At 34.3% G+C, this 16,300-nt stretch overlaps 2 protein-coding genes across 5 annotated transcripts in view; one reads left to right on the top strand and one right to left on the bottom strand.

The window, feature by feature from the left end:
• Positions 1-16,300, top strand: part of FSTL5 (follistatin like 5) — an 862,438-nt gene that overhangs the window by 408,090 nt on the left and 438,048 nt on the right. The gene's annotated exons all lie outside the window — the stretch shown is intronic.
• Positions 10,398-11,384, bottom strand: LOC123250949 (mitochondrial genome maintenance exonuclease 1-like). 2 transcript variants are annotated; one of them, XM_044680062.1, is made up of 2 exons: positions 11,132-11,384; positions 10,398-10,897 (listed from the first exon to the last, which is right to left on the bottom strand). In XM_044680062.1, exons 1-2 carry the CDS (start codon positions 11,382-11,384, stop codon positions 10,413-10,415), a joined length of 738 nt encoding a protein of 245 aa, XP_044535997.1. In that variant the 3' UTR covers positions 10,398-10,412. The 2 variants fall into 2 exon arrangements, with proteins under 2 accessions (XP_044535997.1, XP_044535996.1); XM_044680061.1 differs by having other exon boundaries at positions 10,398-11,384.

Genomic DNA, 16,300 nt, shown 5'->3' on the forward strand with positions numbered 1-16,300 from the left:
CCACAGGAGCCTAAAGAATGCAGACCTTGGACACAAGAATATAGCTGAGAGGGGCTGCACTGTGCTGTGACTCATAAAGTAGCCTAAGGAAAAAACTGCTCCAAAGCTCTATATAAAGAGAGCCTCACGCCAACTTCTTACTAAGAAGGAAAAAACAGCATAATATGACAAGCAATGCCCAAGAATTAACCAAGAGAAAGAACAAGAGGAAAGTGTTAACACTCAATAACTTTTACACAGAAAAAAATCCAGACAACAGAGCAGATAGCAGAGAAGTACAAACGAATAAGCACATCCAAACTTTCCCAAAAAAATGAAAATTGGTCACAAGCTCTTGAAGAGTTCAAATCTGAAATCATGAGAAAGATGGAAGAGATTTGGCAAGAAAAGTGGAAAATAGCTCAAAAGGAAATTAAGAGTTTAAATGACAGACACTCCTAATTGGAGAAAAATGCTCCAATATCAAATGAAATGATAATCAAATTGATGTCCAAATTAAACAGCAGGAAAACAATACATAGCAAATAGAAAAGGAAAATCAAACAACTATAACAGAAAACCAGTCTCTAAAGACAAGAATTGGGCAAGTAGAAGCTAATGATCTTTCAAGACAGCAAAAAAAAAAAAATAAAGCAAAGTCAAAAGAATGACAAAAAAGAGGGAAACATGAAATATCTCACTGAGGGAATGACAGATCAAGAAAACAGGTCTAGAAGAGACAATTTGAGAATCATTGGTCTTCCTGAAAAAGCAGTAATTAATAGAAATTTAAACACCATGCTACAAGAAATTATCCAAGAAAACTGCCCTGATGTTCTTCAATAAGAGGGAAAAATAGACATTGAAAGGAACCATACATCACCCTCTATATTAAACCCTCAAAAGTCAACCACTAGAAATATAATTTCCAAATTCAAGAGTTTCCAAGTTAAGGAAAAAGATTACAAGCCAGAAAGAGACAATTCAGATATCAAGGAACACCAGTCAGGATTACACAGGATCTGGCAGCGTCCACACTAAAAAACTACAAGGCTTAAAATATAATATACAGAAAGGCAAGAGAATTGGGTCTACAACTAAGAATAACCTACCCATCAAAACTGACTATATCCTTGCAGGGGAAAGTATGGGAAAAATAGAAAGTTTCCAAGTATTTGCAAAACGACCAGAACTAAATGGAAAGTTTGATATCCAGCCACAAAAATGAAGAGAAACATGAAAGGGTAAATATGAAAGAGAGGGGAAAGAAAGAAAAATCTTATTTTTAAATGTATGTCTTTAAGGGCTTCAATAAGATCAAATAATTTGTATTTATATATGGACAAATGTTATGTGTAATCCTCAAAAATTGTACTCACTATTATAGTAATTAGAAGAATTATTAATATGGAGAGACTGGAGTACTAAATGGTCTATGGGAAAAAAAGGGGGGAGGGGGCTGGATAGAAGATGTCACTTAAAGAAACTTAAAAGAATAAGAAACATAGGATGATCTATGCCACACAAAGAGGACATGGGAAGGGGAGGGGATGAATACTATCATAAGAAAGAGAGGAAGAGCACATTAATAGGAAATACTTAAACCTTACTCTCAGCAGAATCAATCCTGAGAGGGAAGAGCAGCTAGATCCATTGGGATATCGAATTCTATCTTTCCCTACAAAGAAAGTCAGAAGGGAATAACAAGGGGGACAAGGGGTGTGGAGTTCAAAAAGGGAGGGTAAGAGAGGGGGAAGAGAATTCATTAGGCATTAAAAATAATAAGAGGCAAAGAAAAAGGGAGGGGGTGGAAAGGGAAGTAAACTAAGGGAGGGGATAAGGGGGACTGATTTTTAAAAAAACACTAGTTTAAAAGGAAACAGTGTAAGAAAAAGAGGCAGGACAAGAAGACGGAATCAAAATGTCTGGGAATACACAGCTGATAATTATAACTCTGAATGTGAATGGGATAAACTTGCCCATAAAAAGGAAGCAAATAGCAGACTGGATTAGAAACCAAAATCCTACCATATGTTGTCTACAAGAAACAGACACAAGACAGGTAGACATATATAGAGTAAAAATGAAAGGATGGAGAAAAATCTATTTTGTTTCAACTGAGAAGAATAAGGCAGGAGTTGCAATCATGATTTCTGACAAAGCCAAAGCAAAAATAGATCTGGTAAAAAGAGATAGGAAAAGTAATTACATGCCGATAAAAGACAGTATAGACAATGAAGAAATGACATTTCTCAACATGTATGCACCAAATGGGATAGCATCCAAATTTGTATAGGAGAAACTGGCAGAGCTCAAGGAGGAAATAGATAGTAAAACCATAATAGTGGGAGATCTAAATGTTCCTCTTTCAGATCTAGATAAATCAAACTAAAAAATAAATAAGAGGTAAGAGAGGTGAATGAAATCCTAGAAAAATTAGAGTTAATAGATGTGTGGAGAAAAATAAATAGGGACAAAAAGGAACACACTTTCTTTTCATGGTACATTAATAAAGATTTACCATGTACTAGGGCATAGAAACATGACAAACAAATGGAAAAGAAGAAAAATAATAAATGTAACCTTTTCAAATCATAATGCAATAAAAATAATAATTAGTAAGGGTGCATGGATAGGCAAATCAAAAATTAATTGGAAATTAAATAATATGACTCTCCAAAATCAAAGAACAAATAATAGAAACAATCAGTAATTTCATAGAAGAGAATGACAATGATGAGACATCCTACCAAAATCTGTGGAATGCAGCTAAAACAGTAATCAGGGGGGAAATGTATATCCTTGAGTGCATACATTAACAAATTAGGGAGGGAATGATCAATGAACTGTGCATTCAAATCAAAAAACTAGAAAGCGAACAAAATAAAAATTTCCAGTTAATATTAAATTAGACATTATAAAAATTAAAGGAGAAATTAATAAAATTGAAAGTAAAAGAACTATTGAATTAATGAATAAGACTAGAAGCTGGTATTTTGAAAAAAAATTGACAAAGTACAGGTCAACCTAATTAAAAAAAGGAAAGAAGAAAACCAAATTATTGGCATTAAAGATAAAAAGGAAGACCTCACCTCTAATGAAGAGGAAATCAAGGCAAAAAGATTTGTACAAAAATAGTTATAGCCACACTCTTTGTGGTGGTAAAAAAATTGTAAAATGAGAGAATGTCCTAAGATTGGGAATGGCTGAACAAATTGTGGTATCTGTTGGTGATGGAATATTATTGTGCTCAAAGGAATAATGAACTGGAGGAATTCCATGTGAACTGGAATGACCTCCAGGAATTGATGCAGAGTGAAAGGAGCAGATCCAGGAGAATGTTGTATACAGAGACTCATACACTGTGGTACAATAGAATATAATGGACTTCTCTACTAGCAGTAATGCAAGGACCCAGAGTAAGGCTAAGGGACTTATGAGAAAGAATACTAGCCCCATTCAAAGGAAGAACTGTGGAAGTAGAAACACAGAAGAAAAACAACTGCTTGAACACATGGACTGATGGGGATATTATTGGGGATGTAGAAGCTAAGCAATAACTCTAGTCCAACCATCAATAACATAGAATTAGATCTTAATCAATGATACATGTAACAACCCTGTGGAATTATGCATTGGCTACTGGGAGTGGGGGTTTGAGGGAGATGGAAAGAACATGAAACATGTAACTATGGGAAAATATTCAAAATTTAAAAGAAAAAAAGAAAAATCTTCATTTGAAAGAAATAAAGAAAATCAAATAAGATGAACAAAAATGAAAAAGTAACTATAAAATATACTTTTAGGGCAAGAAATGGCTAATTTTTACAATGTTTTTTTTTAAAGAATTCACTTTAAGTTCTGTATGTATCAATTAAAGAGAAGAAGGAGAGAGGGAGAGAAAGGTAGAGAGAGCAAGAGGGAGAGATAATGAAAACATCAACATCTAGGGCTAAAAAGATTTAAAGGACAAAATATCCAAGAATGTTGAATCAAGAAGAAAATTAATTGAATTAACATTTTGCCTATTATCATATACTTTGTATCTGTATTCATTCTAAGAAATCAAAGTTAAATGAAATTCATAAGAAAAAAGAATTTAGATCTATTTTGTGATGATCAGATAAGAAGTTAATTTACAAAAGAGATAGGTTAAATATGATGATGGAATTCTACCTTCTGTCTATTTTCTATCCTATCTTTACATAATGTTACTCAGAATTCTTAAAAAAAAAATAGTGGAGGCATCTGGGTGTCTCATTGGATTGAGAATCAAGCCTAGATGGGGAGATCCTTGTTTCAAATCTTGCCTCAGGCAGTTCCTAGTTGTGTGAATCTGGGCCAGTGACTTAATTCCCTTTGACTGGCCTTTTCTCACTCTTCTACTTAGAAGTAATGCATACTATTGCTTCCAATATGGAAGGTAAGGGTTTAAAAAAAAGACTATTCTAGCCCTGGGCAGGGTCTGTCAAATTCTACTAAGATATTATTTGTCAAAATAAAATAGTTGCTTTTCTGTAAGTTTCTTTCCTAAAGATCTTTACTCATCACTGACTACCAGATGCTCATTTATTTATTTATTTATTTATTTTGATTCAGAAACTCATTAAGATAATCTGTTAAGATTTGGTAGAGTTTTGTCACATATATATATTAATTAAATAATGTATGTTTGAAGTACTGAGAGATTTGCTTCCTGTTGTTTATTCATGCAGTGTTTCCTCACCTAGACCATACCTCCCACTGCCCTCTTTGTTGAAAATAAACAAAGTAAAGGTCAATAATATCATTCGAACACTCAGTTCCTGTCAGTATCAACTTCCCATTCATTTATTCAATTTGTTCATTCAACAAGCAATTATTAAACATCCTTTATGTGCAGAGTATTGTATTTCCCACTGGCAGTTATAAAAAAAAGCAAAATATGTCATTCTTTCTCCTTCATGGAGCTCATAATACATTAGAGAAATAGGGGATACACACACATATTTAAGCTGATATATAATGCCCCTATGAAAATGTATGGATTTGGGATTGATAAGAAATGAAAATAAGAACTGAAAAAGTGGAATTTGTCTGAAATCACCAAGGAATTGAACATGAGTGTCTGTGGGTGAATAATGGTGACATAAAGATAAAGATGAAAAGAGGATCATATTTAAGCAGCAAAGATTATAAAGTCTAATTTTCCCAATTATTTCTGTCTCTGCATACACACATGTACATACATGAACAATTTTCTTAACCTTTCTATTTCTCCTAACTGATGTTTTTCTTTCATGCCAGTGCTGAAAAATTCATCTATACCATCTTCTCCTCATTGCTTGTTCTCAGCTAAATCTCTTGAAATCAGGATTCTGGTTCAAAAATTCTTATAAAACTTCACTCAAATTCATAAATGATGCCATGTAGCTTTCTAAAAATTTATTTTCTTCATGCTAACCACTTTACCATTTGATTCTGTTGACAAACTCTACCCTCTTAATATTCTGCTTTCATTAAAAAGTTCTTGATTTTCTCCTTCAATAGTAAGCACAGGTGAGCAAGGTGTTTTGGAGAATTAGTCAAATTTATGGTTAACTACTATAGTTTTCAAGAATCCAAAGTAAAAATCTCTACTCATTTTGGGAGAAAATATTAATGAAAGACTAGAGAACTAATATGTGAAAAGGCAAAAGGTGAAAATTTGGTTTGATTATGTAAGTGATATTAAATACTGTCATTTATTGAAATTCTTACAGTTTGTGCCTAAATATCATACAGCACAACAATTTAGTTTAGCATTAAATATTCATCAGATAGTTAACATTTAATTAGATGCCCTGGATTTTATTGGAATATGCCAATGATCCCTATATTCATGTTTTAATCTTCTTAGGTTATCACCCTTACCACATGTTTACCTCACTCAAGATGACTACTTGCTACTTTAATAGACCTGAAAATACCCCTCTCATTCCTTGATTTCTAGTTTCCTTTTAGGAAAAATGTATACTGCAGTGTACTCTTGTCTTTCTATGAGTAGCATTATATAAATAGGTTAAAGCATATCAGGAAAATCTTGGTCAGTATTCTCCCCAAATATTTAAGTACAGGATGCAGTGGGAGGAACTTCATGTCACAGGATGTTTTAATATTTAAATATTTAAAATTTTAAAAGGAGGTATTTTAAATAATGGATTGTTCAATAATATTTCATTATACCACATACTTAACATATTTTACTAACACAGTAGATAACCAATTGTTGAAAATAGTTAAAACTATTGGTAACTTTTTTTTTTCCGTAGGCAATTTGTAAAGGGAACATCAATCCCAATACAAAATTACTTTATTTTTTATTTTTTAAAAACATTTATTTATATTCGTTTTTAACATGGTTATATGATTCATTCTCCTACTTTCCCCTCCACCCCCAGCATTCCCCTCACCCACGGCCGACCCACATTTCCACTGGTTTTAACATGTGTCCTTTTTCAAGACCTATTTCCAAATTGTTGATAGTTGCATTGGTGTGGTAGTTTCGAGTCTACATCCCCAATCATGTCCTCCTCAGCCCATGCGTTCAAGCAGTTGATTTTCTTATATGTTTCCTCTCCTGCAGTCCTTCCTCTGAATGTGGGTAGCATCTTTACCATAAATCCCTCAGAGCTGTCCTGGGTCATTGCATTGCTGCTGGTACAGAAGTCCATTACATTCGATTTTACCATAGTATATCAGTCTCTGTGTTCAATGTTCTTCTGGCTCTGCTCCTTTCGCTCTGCATCACTTCCTGGAGGTCTTTCCAGTTCACCTGGAACTCCTCCAGTTTATTATTCCTTTCAGCACAATAGTATTCCATCACCCGCATATACCACAATTTGTTCAGCCATTCCCCAATTGAAGGACATACCCTCCTTTTCCAGTTCTTTGCCACCACAAAAAGCTCAGCTATAAATATTTTCATACAAGTCTGTTTATCTATGATCTCTTTGGGGTACAAACCCAGCAATGGTATGGCTGGATAAAAGGGCAGGCATTTTTTATAGCCCTTTGAGCATAGTTCCAAATTGCCATCCAGAATGGTTGGATCATTTCACAACTTCACCAGCAATGCATTAATGTCCCAATTTTGCCACATCCCCTCCAGCATTCATTACTCTCCCCTTCTTTCATTTTAGCCAATCTGCTAGGTGTGAGGTGGTACCTCAGAGTTGTTTTGATTTGCATTTCTCTAATTATTAGAGATTTAGAACACTTTCTCATGTGCTTATTGATACTTTTGATTTCTTTACCTGAAAATTGCCTATTCATGTCTCTTGCCCATTTATCAATTGGGCAATGGCTTGATTTTTTATACAATTGCTTTAACTCCTTATATATTTGAGTAATTAGACCCCTGTCAGAATTTTTTGTTATAAAGATTTTTTCCCAATTTTTTGTTTCCCTTCTGATTTTGACTACATTGTTTTTGTTTGTACAAAAGCGTTTTAGTTTAATATAATCAAAACCATTTAATTTACATTTTGTAATTTTCTCTAACTCTTGCTTGGTTTTAAAATCTTTCCTTTCCCAGAGATCTGACAGGTATACTATTTTGTGTTCACTTAACTTAGTTATAGTTTCCCTCTTTATATTCAAGTCATTCACCCATTCTGAATTTATCTTGGTATAGGGTGTTAGATGTTGATCTAAACCTAATCTCTCCCATATTGTTTTCCAAATTTCCAAGAAGTTTTTGTCAAATAGTGGATTCATGTCCCAAAATTTGGGCTCTTTGGGTTTATCATAAACTGTCTTGCTGAAGTCATTTACCCCAAGTCTATTCCACTGATCCTCCCTTCTGTCTCTTAGCCAGTACCATATTGTTTTGATAACTGCTGCTTTATAGTATAGTTTAATATCTGGTACTGCTAGGCCCCCTTCCTTCACATTTTTTTTTCATTATTTTCCTTGATATTCTTGATCTTTTGTTATTCCAAATGAAATTTGTTATAGTTTTTTCTAATTCAGTAAAGAAGTTTTTTGGTAGTTTGATAGGTATGGCACTAAATAGGTAAATTAATTTGGGTAGAATGGTCATTTTTATTATGTTAGCTCATCCTACCCATGAGCAATCAATGGCTTTCCAATTGTTTAGATCCAGTTTTATTTGTTTGGAAAGTGTTTTGTAGTTGTTTTCATATAATTGCTGTGTTTGTTTGGTAGATTTCCAAGTATTTTATATTGTCTAGGGTGATTTTAAATGGTGTTTCTCTTTCTACCTCTTGCTGCTCTAATGTGTTGGAAATGTATAGAAATGCTGATGATTTATGTGCATTTATTTTATATCTTGCAACTTTGCTAAAGTTGCTGATTATTTCTATAAGCTTCTTAGGTGATTCTCTAGGATTTTTTAAGTATACCATCATATCATCTGCAAAGAGGGATAGCTTAGTCTCCTCATTGCCTATTTTGATACCTTCAATTTCTTTTTCTTCTCTAATTGCTACTGTTAGTGTTTCTAGTACAATGTTAAATAACAGAGGTGATAATGGGCATCCTTGTTTTACTCCTGATCTTATTGGGAAGCCTTCTAATTTATTCCCATTGCATATAATGCTTGTTGATGGTTTTAGGTATATACTGTTTATTATTTTGAGGAAAGGTCTTTCTATTTCTATATCTTTTCAGTGTTTTCAATAGGAATGGATGCTGTATTTTGTCAAAGGTTTTTTCAGCATCTATTGAGATAATCATGTGATTTTTGTTTGTTAGACTGTTGATATAGTCAATTATATGAATGGTTTTCCTAATGTTGAACCATCCTTGCATTCCTGGTATAAATCCCACCTGATCATGGTGGATGATCTTCTTAATTACTTGCTGGAGTCTCTTTGCTAACATTCTATTTAAGATTTTTGCATCTATGCTCATTAGGAAGATTGGTCTATAGTTTTCTTTCTCTGTTTTTGATCTCCCTGGCTTTGTAATCAATACCATATTTGTGTCATGAAAGGAATTTGGTAGGATTCCATCTTTGCTTATTATATCAAATAATTTGTATAGTATTGGGATTAGTTGCTCTTTGAATGTCTGATAGAATTCACTTGTGAATCCATCAGGCCCTGGTGATTTTTTCTTAGGGAGTTCTTTGATGGCTTGTTCAATTTCTATTTCTGATATGGGATTATTTAGGTATTCTATTTCTTCTGCTGTTAATCTAGGCAATTTATATTTTTGTAAATATTCATCCATACCACCTAAATTGTTATATTTATTGCCATATAATTGGGCAAAATAGTTTTTAATGATTGCCTTAATTTCCCCTTCATTAGAGGTGCAGTCTCCCTTTTCATCTTTGATGCTGTCAATTTGGTTTTCTTCTTTCCTTTTTTTTATTAGACTGACCAGTACTTTGTCTATTTTACCTGTTTTTTTTTCAAATACCAGCTTCTACTCTTATTTATTAATTCAATAGTTCTTTTACTTTTGATATTATTAATTTCTCCCTTGATTTTTAGTATTTCTAATTTAGTTTTCATCTGGGGATTTTTAATTTGCTTGGTTTCTAATTTTTTGAGTTGCATGCCCAATTCATTAATCTCTGCCCTCCATAATTTGTTAATATATGCACTCAAGGATATAAATTTCCCCCTGAGTACTGCCTTGGTTGCATCCCACAGAGTTTGGTAGGATGTCTCATCATTGCCATTCTCTTCAATGAAATTGTTGATTGTTTCTATGATTTCTTCTTTGACTAATTGGTTTTGGAGAATCATATTATTTAATTTCCAATTAGTTTTGATTTGCCTGTCCAGGGGTCTTACTAATTATTATTTTTATTGCATTATGATCTGAGAAGGTTACATTTATTATTTCTGCTCTTTTGCATTTGTTCGCATTGTTTCTATGCCCTATTAAATGGTCAATCTTTGTGAATGTACCATGTGCAACTTAAAAGAAGGTGTATTCCTTTTTGTCCCTATTTATTTTTCTCTACATATCAATTAAATCTAATTTTTCTAGGACTTCATTCACCTCTCTTAACTCTTATTTATTTTTTAGTTTGATTTATCTAGATCTGAAAGAGAAACATTTAGATCTCCCACTATTATGGTTTTACTATCTATTTCCTTCTTGAGCTCTGCCAGTTTCTCCTTTATGAATTTGGATTCTATGCCACTTGGTGCATACATATTGAGCAGTATTATTTCCTCATTCATGCCTTTAATCAGGATGTAATGACCTTCCCTGTCTTTTTTTTTTTCGCTTCTTTTAGATTTCATTAGATAGCGAAAGGTGAATGAGGAGAAGGGAGTACCTCTTTCAATGAGATCATGGACTTACTGAAGGATTAACTAATCTTTTTTCCTAAACTGTGAGAAAGGGTAAATTGGCTGTGTATGGTATCCTATATCCTATTTTGGGTTCTCAGTAGTTTGGTTCTTTTCTTTTTCTGTATATTTTTCTAGTCAAAGTAACCACTTGGACCAGTATTGAGAACAGAGGTCTGAGTCCATGAAATGTGTGTGAGCAGGGGATCCATCCTTGTAAGCCACCACAATTAAACCACACTGAACCTCAAAGTTATAGTTGGCATCGTGGTTTATGGCTCCAACATATGCTACCCCTTGTAAAGGGTTGTCAAATGTGTTCCAGATAAATGGTTTTGGTTTCTCTGAAGTCTTCCAATCAATCACACACAGCTTACCCCAATATTCAGCTACACAGTCCATTAGGCCCAGGTACTTAAGAGTCTCATGATGAACTGCACTTTCTAGAGCTCTTACTCCACTGATGTCTTTTAGAACATGCTGGACACTTGCTACATACCCAGAACTAATAGCTTTTTCATCTAATTCTTTTAACTGCTCTGGGGATGAAAGCATAGCTTCTAATACTTCATGGAAGTGTTTCCCTTGCAAAAAGATGTCTGAAGTATATTTTGCAAAGCCATCTTCTCCCAGCTCCAGTATCATTCGATGTTTCCACCTCTCTAGGATTAAGATTTGTTTTTCTGTCATGGTCTGCTGAAGGATTCGAGTAACACTAGGAATTTTATTCTTTTGCAGAGGTATTTTCAAAGGAATCGAGTCAGTTATAGTGTTTGATCCATTTCTTTTTTCTGGATTGAGGAGAAGGATTGTATTTTGTGCAACTTTTGGTCCTGATCCTTGCTCTTGGGTCTTACATTTACTCACAGGTCCATATAATAACTCATCTTCTTGAAATAATGATTCTGGTGTCTGAGAACTAATTCTGGTTGACACGATAGAATGTATTAAATTAGAATATCTGTTTTGGTCAACCTCTTGATATGAGTTATTTTTTTTCTTCTGACTACAAAAGTAACATGAAGTAGAGAAACTTATAGAAGGAGCTAGTTCTACAAATAACCTGCTTGATCTTCCAAGTTTCTTACACATGCTTGATAAAGACTGCATTTTTAAACTCTATATTTAATCTTCCTCTTTTACCTTAAATGATAATACTTTTTGTTGAGATGTCCTTTTGTAGGCCGCAACTTCTTGACAGCTCTTTGCGGTGTCTTGTGGTGGGCTGCAGATTCCGCGAGACTTCTCACGACTTGTAGTTTTATCACGCCAGACTTCGCAGAAGGTTCCCTGTCTTTTTTAATTATATCTATTTTTACTTTGGCTTTGTCATAAATCACAATTGCCACTCCTGCCTTCTTTTTCTCATTTGACGCCCAAAAGATTTTACTCAAGCCCTTAACCTTAAACTTGTGTGTGTCTACCCGCCTCATATGTGTTTCTTTTAGACAACATATGGTAGGATTTTGGTTTCTAATCCACTCTGCTATTTGCTTCCGTTTTATGAGTGAGTTCATCCCATTCACATTCAGAGTTATAATTATCAGTTGTGCATTCAATGACATTTTCATATCCTCCCCTATTCCTATCCCTTCTTCTTAAACTATTTCCTTTTAAACCAGTGGTTTGCTTTAAGCCAGTATCCCTTATCCCCTCCCTTGAATGACTTCCCTTTCTACCACCTCCCTTATTATTCCCCTCTTTTTATTTTTAAAGGGCTAATAAATTACCTCCCCCTTCTTCTCCCCTCCCTTTTTTGACCTCCCCACTCCCCTGCTCCCCTTGGTTTTTCCCTTTTGACTTTCTCAGTAGGTTTAGATAGAGTTTTATATCCCAATGGATAATATAGCTATTCTTCTCTCTCCGGGTTGATTACACTGAGAGTAAGGTTTAAATATTACCTCTTAATGCTCTCTTCCTCTCCTTCTTATAATAGTATTTGTCCCTTCCCCTTTCCATGGCCTCTTTGTGTGTAATAGAATATCCTATTTTTCTTATTCTCTCAAGTTTCTCTTGGTGTCCCCTACTATTCATCCCCCTCTTTCCCACCCCCCATATCATCTTAGACCATTTAGTATTCCACCTTCTCCTTATGAATTATTCTTCTGATTACTATAATAGTGAATTCTATAATAGTGAATAGAGTTCACTACAGAGAATTATACATAGCATTTCTCCACATAGGATAATTAGATGTTACTGAGGCCCTTAAAAAGGCAAATTTAGTGAATAGAGTTCACTACAGAGAATTAAACATAACATTTCTCTACATAGGAATACAGATAATTAGATCTCACTGAGGCCCTTAAAAAGGCAAATTTAAAAATTATAAGTTTTCTTTCTTTCCCCTCTGTATCTTATTTACCTTTTCAGGTCTCTCTTGATTTTTGTGGTTGGATATCAAACTTTCCATTTAGCCCTGGTCTTTTCTGTGCAAATACCTGGAATTCTTCAATTTTGTTGAATGCCCATACTTTCCCCTGGAAATATATAGTCAGTTTTGATGGGTAGTTGATCTGTGGTTGCAGGCCCAGCTCTCTTGCCTTTCTGAATATCATATTCCAAGCCTTGGGGTCTTTTAGCGTGGAGGCTTTCATATCCTGTGTGATCCTGATTGGTGCTCCTTGATATTTGCATTGTCTCTTTCTGGCTTCTTGTAAGATTTTTTTCTTTTACTTGGAAGCTCTTGAATTTGGCTATTATATTCCTCAGTGTTGTCTTTTCTGGGTCTAATGTAGAAGGTGATCTATGGATCCTTTCAATGTCTATATTGCACTCTTGTTGCAGAACTTCAGGGCAATTTTGCTGAATAATTTCTTTTAGTATGGAGTCCAAAGTTCTATAAATTTCTGCTTTTTCAGGGAGACCAATGATTTTAAAATTGTCTCTTCTAGACCGGTTTTCTTGGTCTGTCACTTTCTCATTGAGATATTTCATGTTTCCTTCTATTTTATCAGTTATTTGACTTTGTTTTATTTGTTCTTGCTGTCTTGAGAGATCATTAGCTTCTAATTGCTCAATTCTAGCCTTTAGGACTGGTTTTCCTTTTCAATCTCGTCATTTCTGGTGTTCAATTTGCTTAGCAGTTCATTTGATTTCTGAGCCTCACTTCCCAATTGCAAAAATCTGCCTTTTAAACTGTTATTTTCTTGCCTGATTTCCTTTTGAGCTATTTCCCATTTCTCTAGCCAAATCTTTTCCAACTTTCTTGTCATCTCAGATTTGAACTCTTCAAGAGCTTGTGACCAGTTTTCATTATTTTGGGAGGGTCCAGATGCTTGTTTGTTCTCCTCTTCTGTTTCCTCTGTTGTTTGGATTTTCTCTGTGTAAAAGTTGTGGAGTGTTAAAGATTTCTTGTTATTGTTAGTCTTTCTCTTTTGAACTTCCTGATTCTGGGTTGCCATTGTTAGCCCAACCTGTTCTCAGCTTTATCCTCAAGCTCAGGGTCTGTCTGCCCTCAGGGTCTGTCTGCACTCTTTTGGCTCCTGAGGTCTCAGGTCTGGTTGTTCTCAAGGTCAAGCCCCTTGGTGGACCCCCTTGCTTGATCCTCTGCTGGAGGTTCCTTTACAGGTCTCAGGGAGCTGCTTCCACAGTCATATACCCATCTGCACTGGTTCCCCACTCAGGGTTTCAGAGCCTGCGCTCACTGATGCACCTGCATCCGCCTCCACCCGCCCCTGTGCTCCATGTCCACACTCAAAGTCCATGTGCATTCTTTAGCCTTTTGGGGTCCCAAGTCTTGCTGCTCTCAGGAGCAGGCACTGGAGCTGCCAATTACTCAATGGGTGCCCCAAACTTGCTCTATTTCTCTTGAGCTGGCTTTGGCACTGTAGGTGGTGTGTTTGTGTGTATGGGGGGTTGCTCAGCCCGCGATTTAGTGATAGCTGTTTCACCCCTTTATAGCATGGAAATGCCCCAATTCCATGTACCTTCCATGCTGTGCTCTGTTATGGGGTCCCTCCTTTTGTCTGGATTTGTTTTTATGTCCCCTTGAGGAGTCCTGTATGTTTCAGTTAGGAGAGGTTAAGTGCTGCTTTTTACTCTGCCACCATCTTAACCAGGAAACCTATTGGTAACTTTTAATGAGGACAATAATAATCTAGTATGAAAGTTTCAGTTTACTAATATAAATTTTCATCATTCTACTTCTTTTGTAAACTATGGTTTCTTCCAAGTTGAACGGACACAAATTAATGATGACTTGGGGAGTCTGGTACTTTAACCAATCTTCTATCTATGTAACCATGTTATAGTAGCTAGTATGCTTGTGTAAAAGGGGAGTTTAATATATTTTATTAAATGCTTTGATGAAATCTAAACATGCTATGTCTATACGATTACCATGCTTTACAAATCTGTTATCTTTTAGGAAAATGAAATGTTGTTAGGCTATTTAAATTTGCTTTTTATTAAATTGTAATAATGTTAATGGGATAGCTATACTTTCTGAAAGCTCAAAAATCAGTCCCCTTAATAATATATTGCATTTTGCCAGGTATAGAAATTACAATTTATAGTTACATAATTACAGATCCTTGTTTAGAGAAGGGACCTTAGAAGTCATCCAGTCCAACCCAGATTTTAATGAAAATCTCTTTTATGACAGAGCTGACAAGTGATTATCCAGTTCTTAAAGATTTCAATTTAGGAGGAAACCTTCCTAAGGTGTTTTATTCTACTTTTGAATAGTTCTAATGATATGGAAAATATCCCTTCATTGGTCAAATCAAAAAGGTGAGGATTAATCATTCAATTTCAGTTAAAAAGGAAGTCTCTAGTGAAGCATTCCAGAAAACTATCACTGGCTATATGAGCCTTAATTTTTAAAATTCAATAATTTAGATTATTTGTGTGAAAATAAAATAGAAATATGAGGGCACTAAATTATAAAGGAGAATTCCTGAGATCTATATATTGACTTGTAAAATACGTTTTGACATTATCTATGATCTATTACATTTTCAAACTTATTTTGTTAAATATTTCCCAGTTTCATTTTAATGTTTCATCCAGTTCTGAGAATATACCAGACTACATATATTTGTCTTAAGATTTCATTTTCTTCTTTGCAGCCTCCAATTGTGGTTGCTGTTCTCCTTTCTCTGGGATCATGCAGAATAATTTTAATCCATTTTGTATTTCAACTGTCCTCATATGCTTGAATGACATTCTCATGAGCCCATCTAAGTCTTCTCCAAGTTAAAATTCCCAATTCCTCCAACTAATTCTTATAAGACATAAACTTGAAATTCTTACCATGCTGCTTTCGTCCTTCAGAATGAACTTCAGTTTATGTTATTTTTGAAATATGTTTCTCAGATTAAACAGAATATACTATATTCCTTATCATCTATATACATACATATATATACATATATGTACACCTTCTATGTCTTTACATCATTGATTTTTTAAGTGTTAAACTAATAGAGTATGACATATTCCTGGGGCTTTCTAGTAGAGAATCTTTCAAGTTGGAATTGAATGATTAATGTCATTTATTTGGGAATAACTCCTTTAAAAATCTGAATTTGCTGCTTCTCTTCATATTTTTCACAAAAATGCCAAGGAAGAATTTGTGAAATGTTTTGCTAAAATATACAATTTTTAATACTTTGCTCTCTTCCCTTTTTTTGCGAATCAGGACAATACTTTCCATTTTGTAATCCTATAAGGCCTCTGCTGTTTTTTCAAGGATTTTCAAATGTAACCTACAGAGTCTCAGTATTTCTTCTGTCAGTTCTTCCAGTACTCTAGGATGAAACATCCAGATCTGATGATTTGAAATTGTTATAAATAATCTACATTATCTTTTATCTCTTCATTTAACTTTGGTTTCAGTTCGCTAGATATCATTTTCATTCTATCCTTATTTTTAATCCACAAAGCATTTTTTTCCTTTGCAAAAGAAAAAGGAATCAAATAAGATTTGAATTATTCTAACACATCTGCATCTTATGTATATATACCTAACATAATTCTTTAAAATTTAGATAACTTGTTCATTTTTTTAATAAATTAGTTTA

This window comes from Gracilinanus agilis, chromosome 6, assembly GCF_016433145.1.
Source record: "Gracilinanus agilis isolate LMUSP501 chromosome 6, AgileGrace, whole genome shotgun sequence".
NCBI classification, from domain to species: Eukaryota; Metazoa; Chordata; class Mammalia; order Didelphimorphia; family Didelphidae; genus Gracilinanus; species Gracilinanus agilis.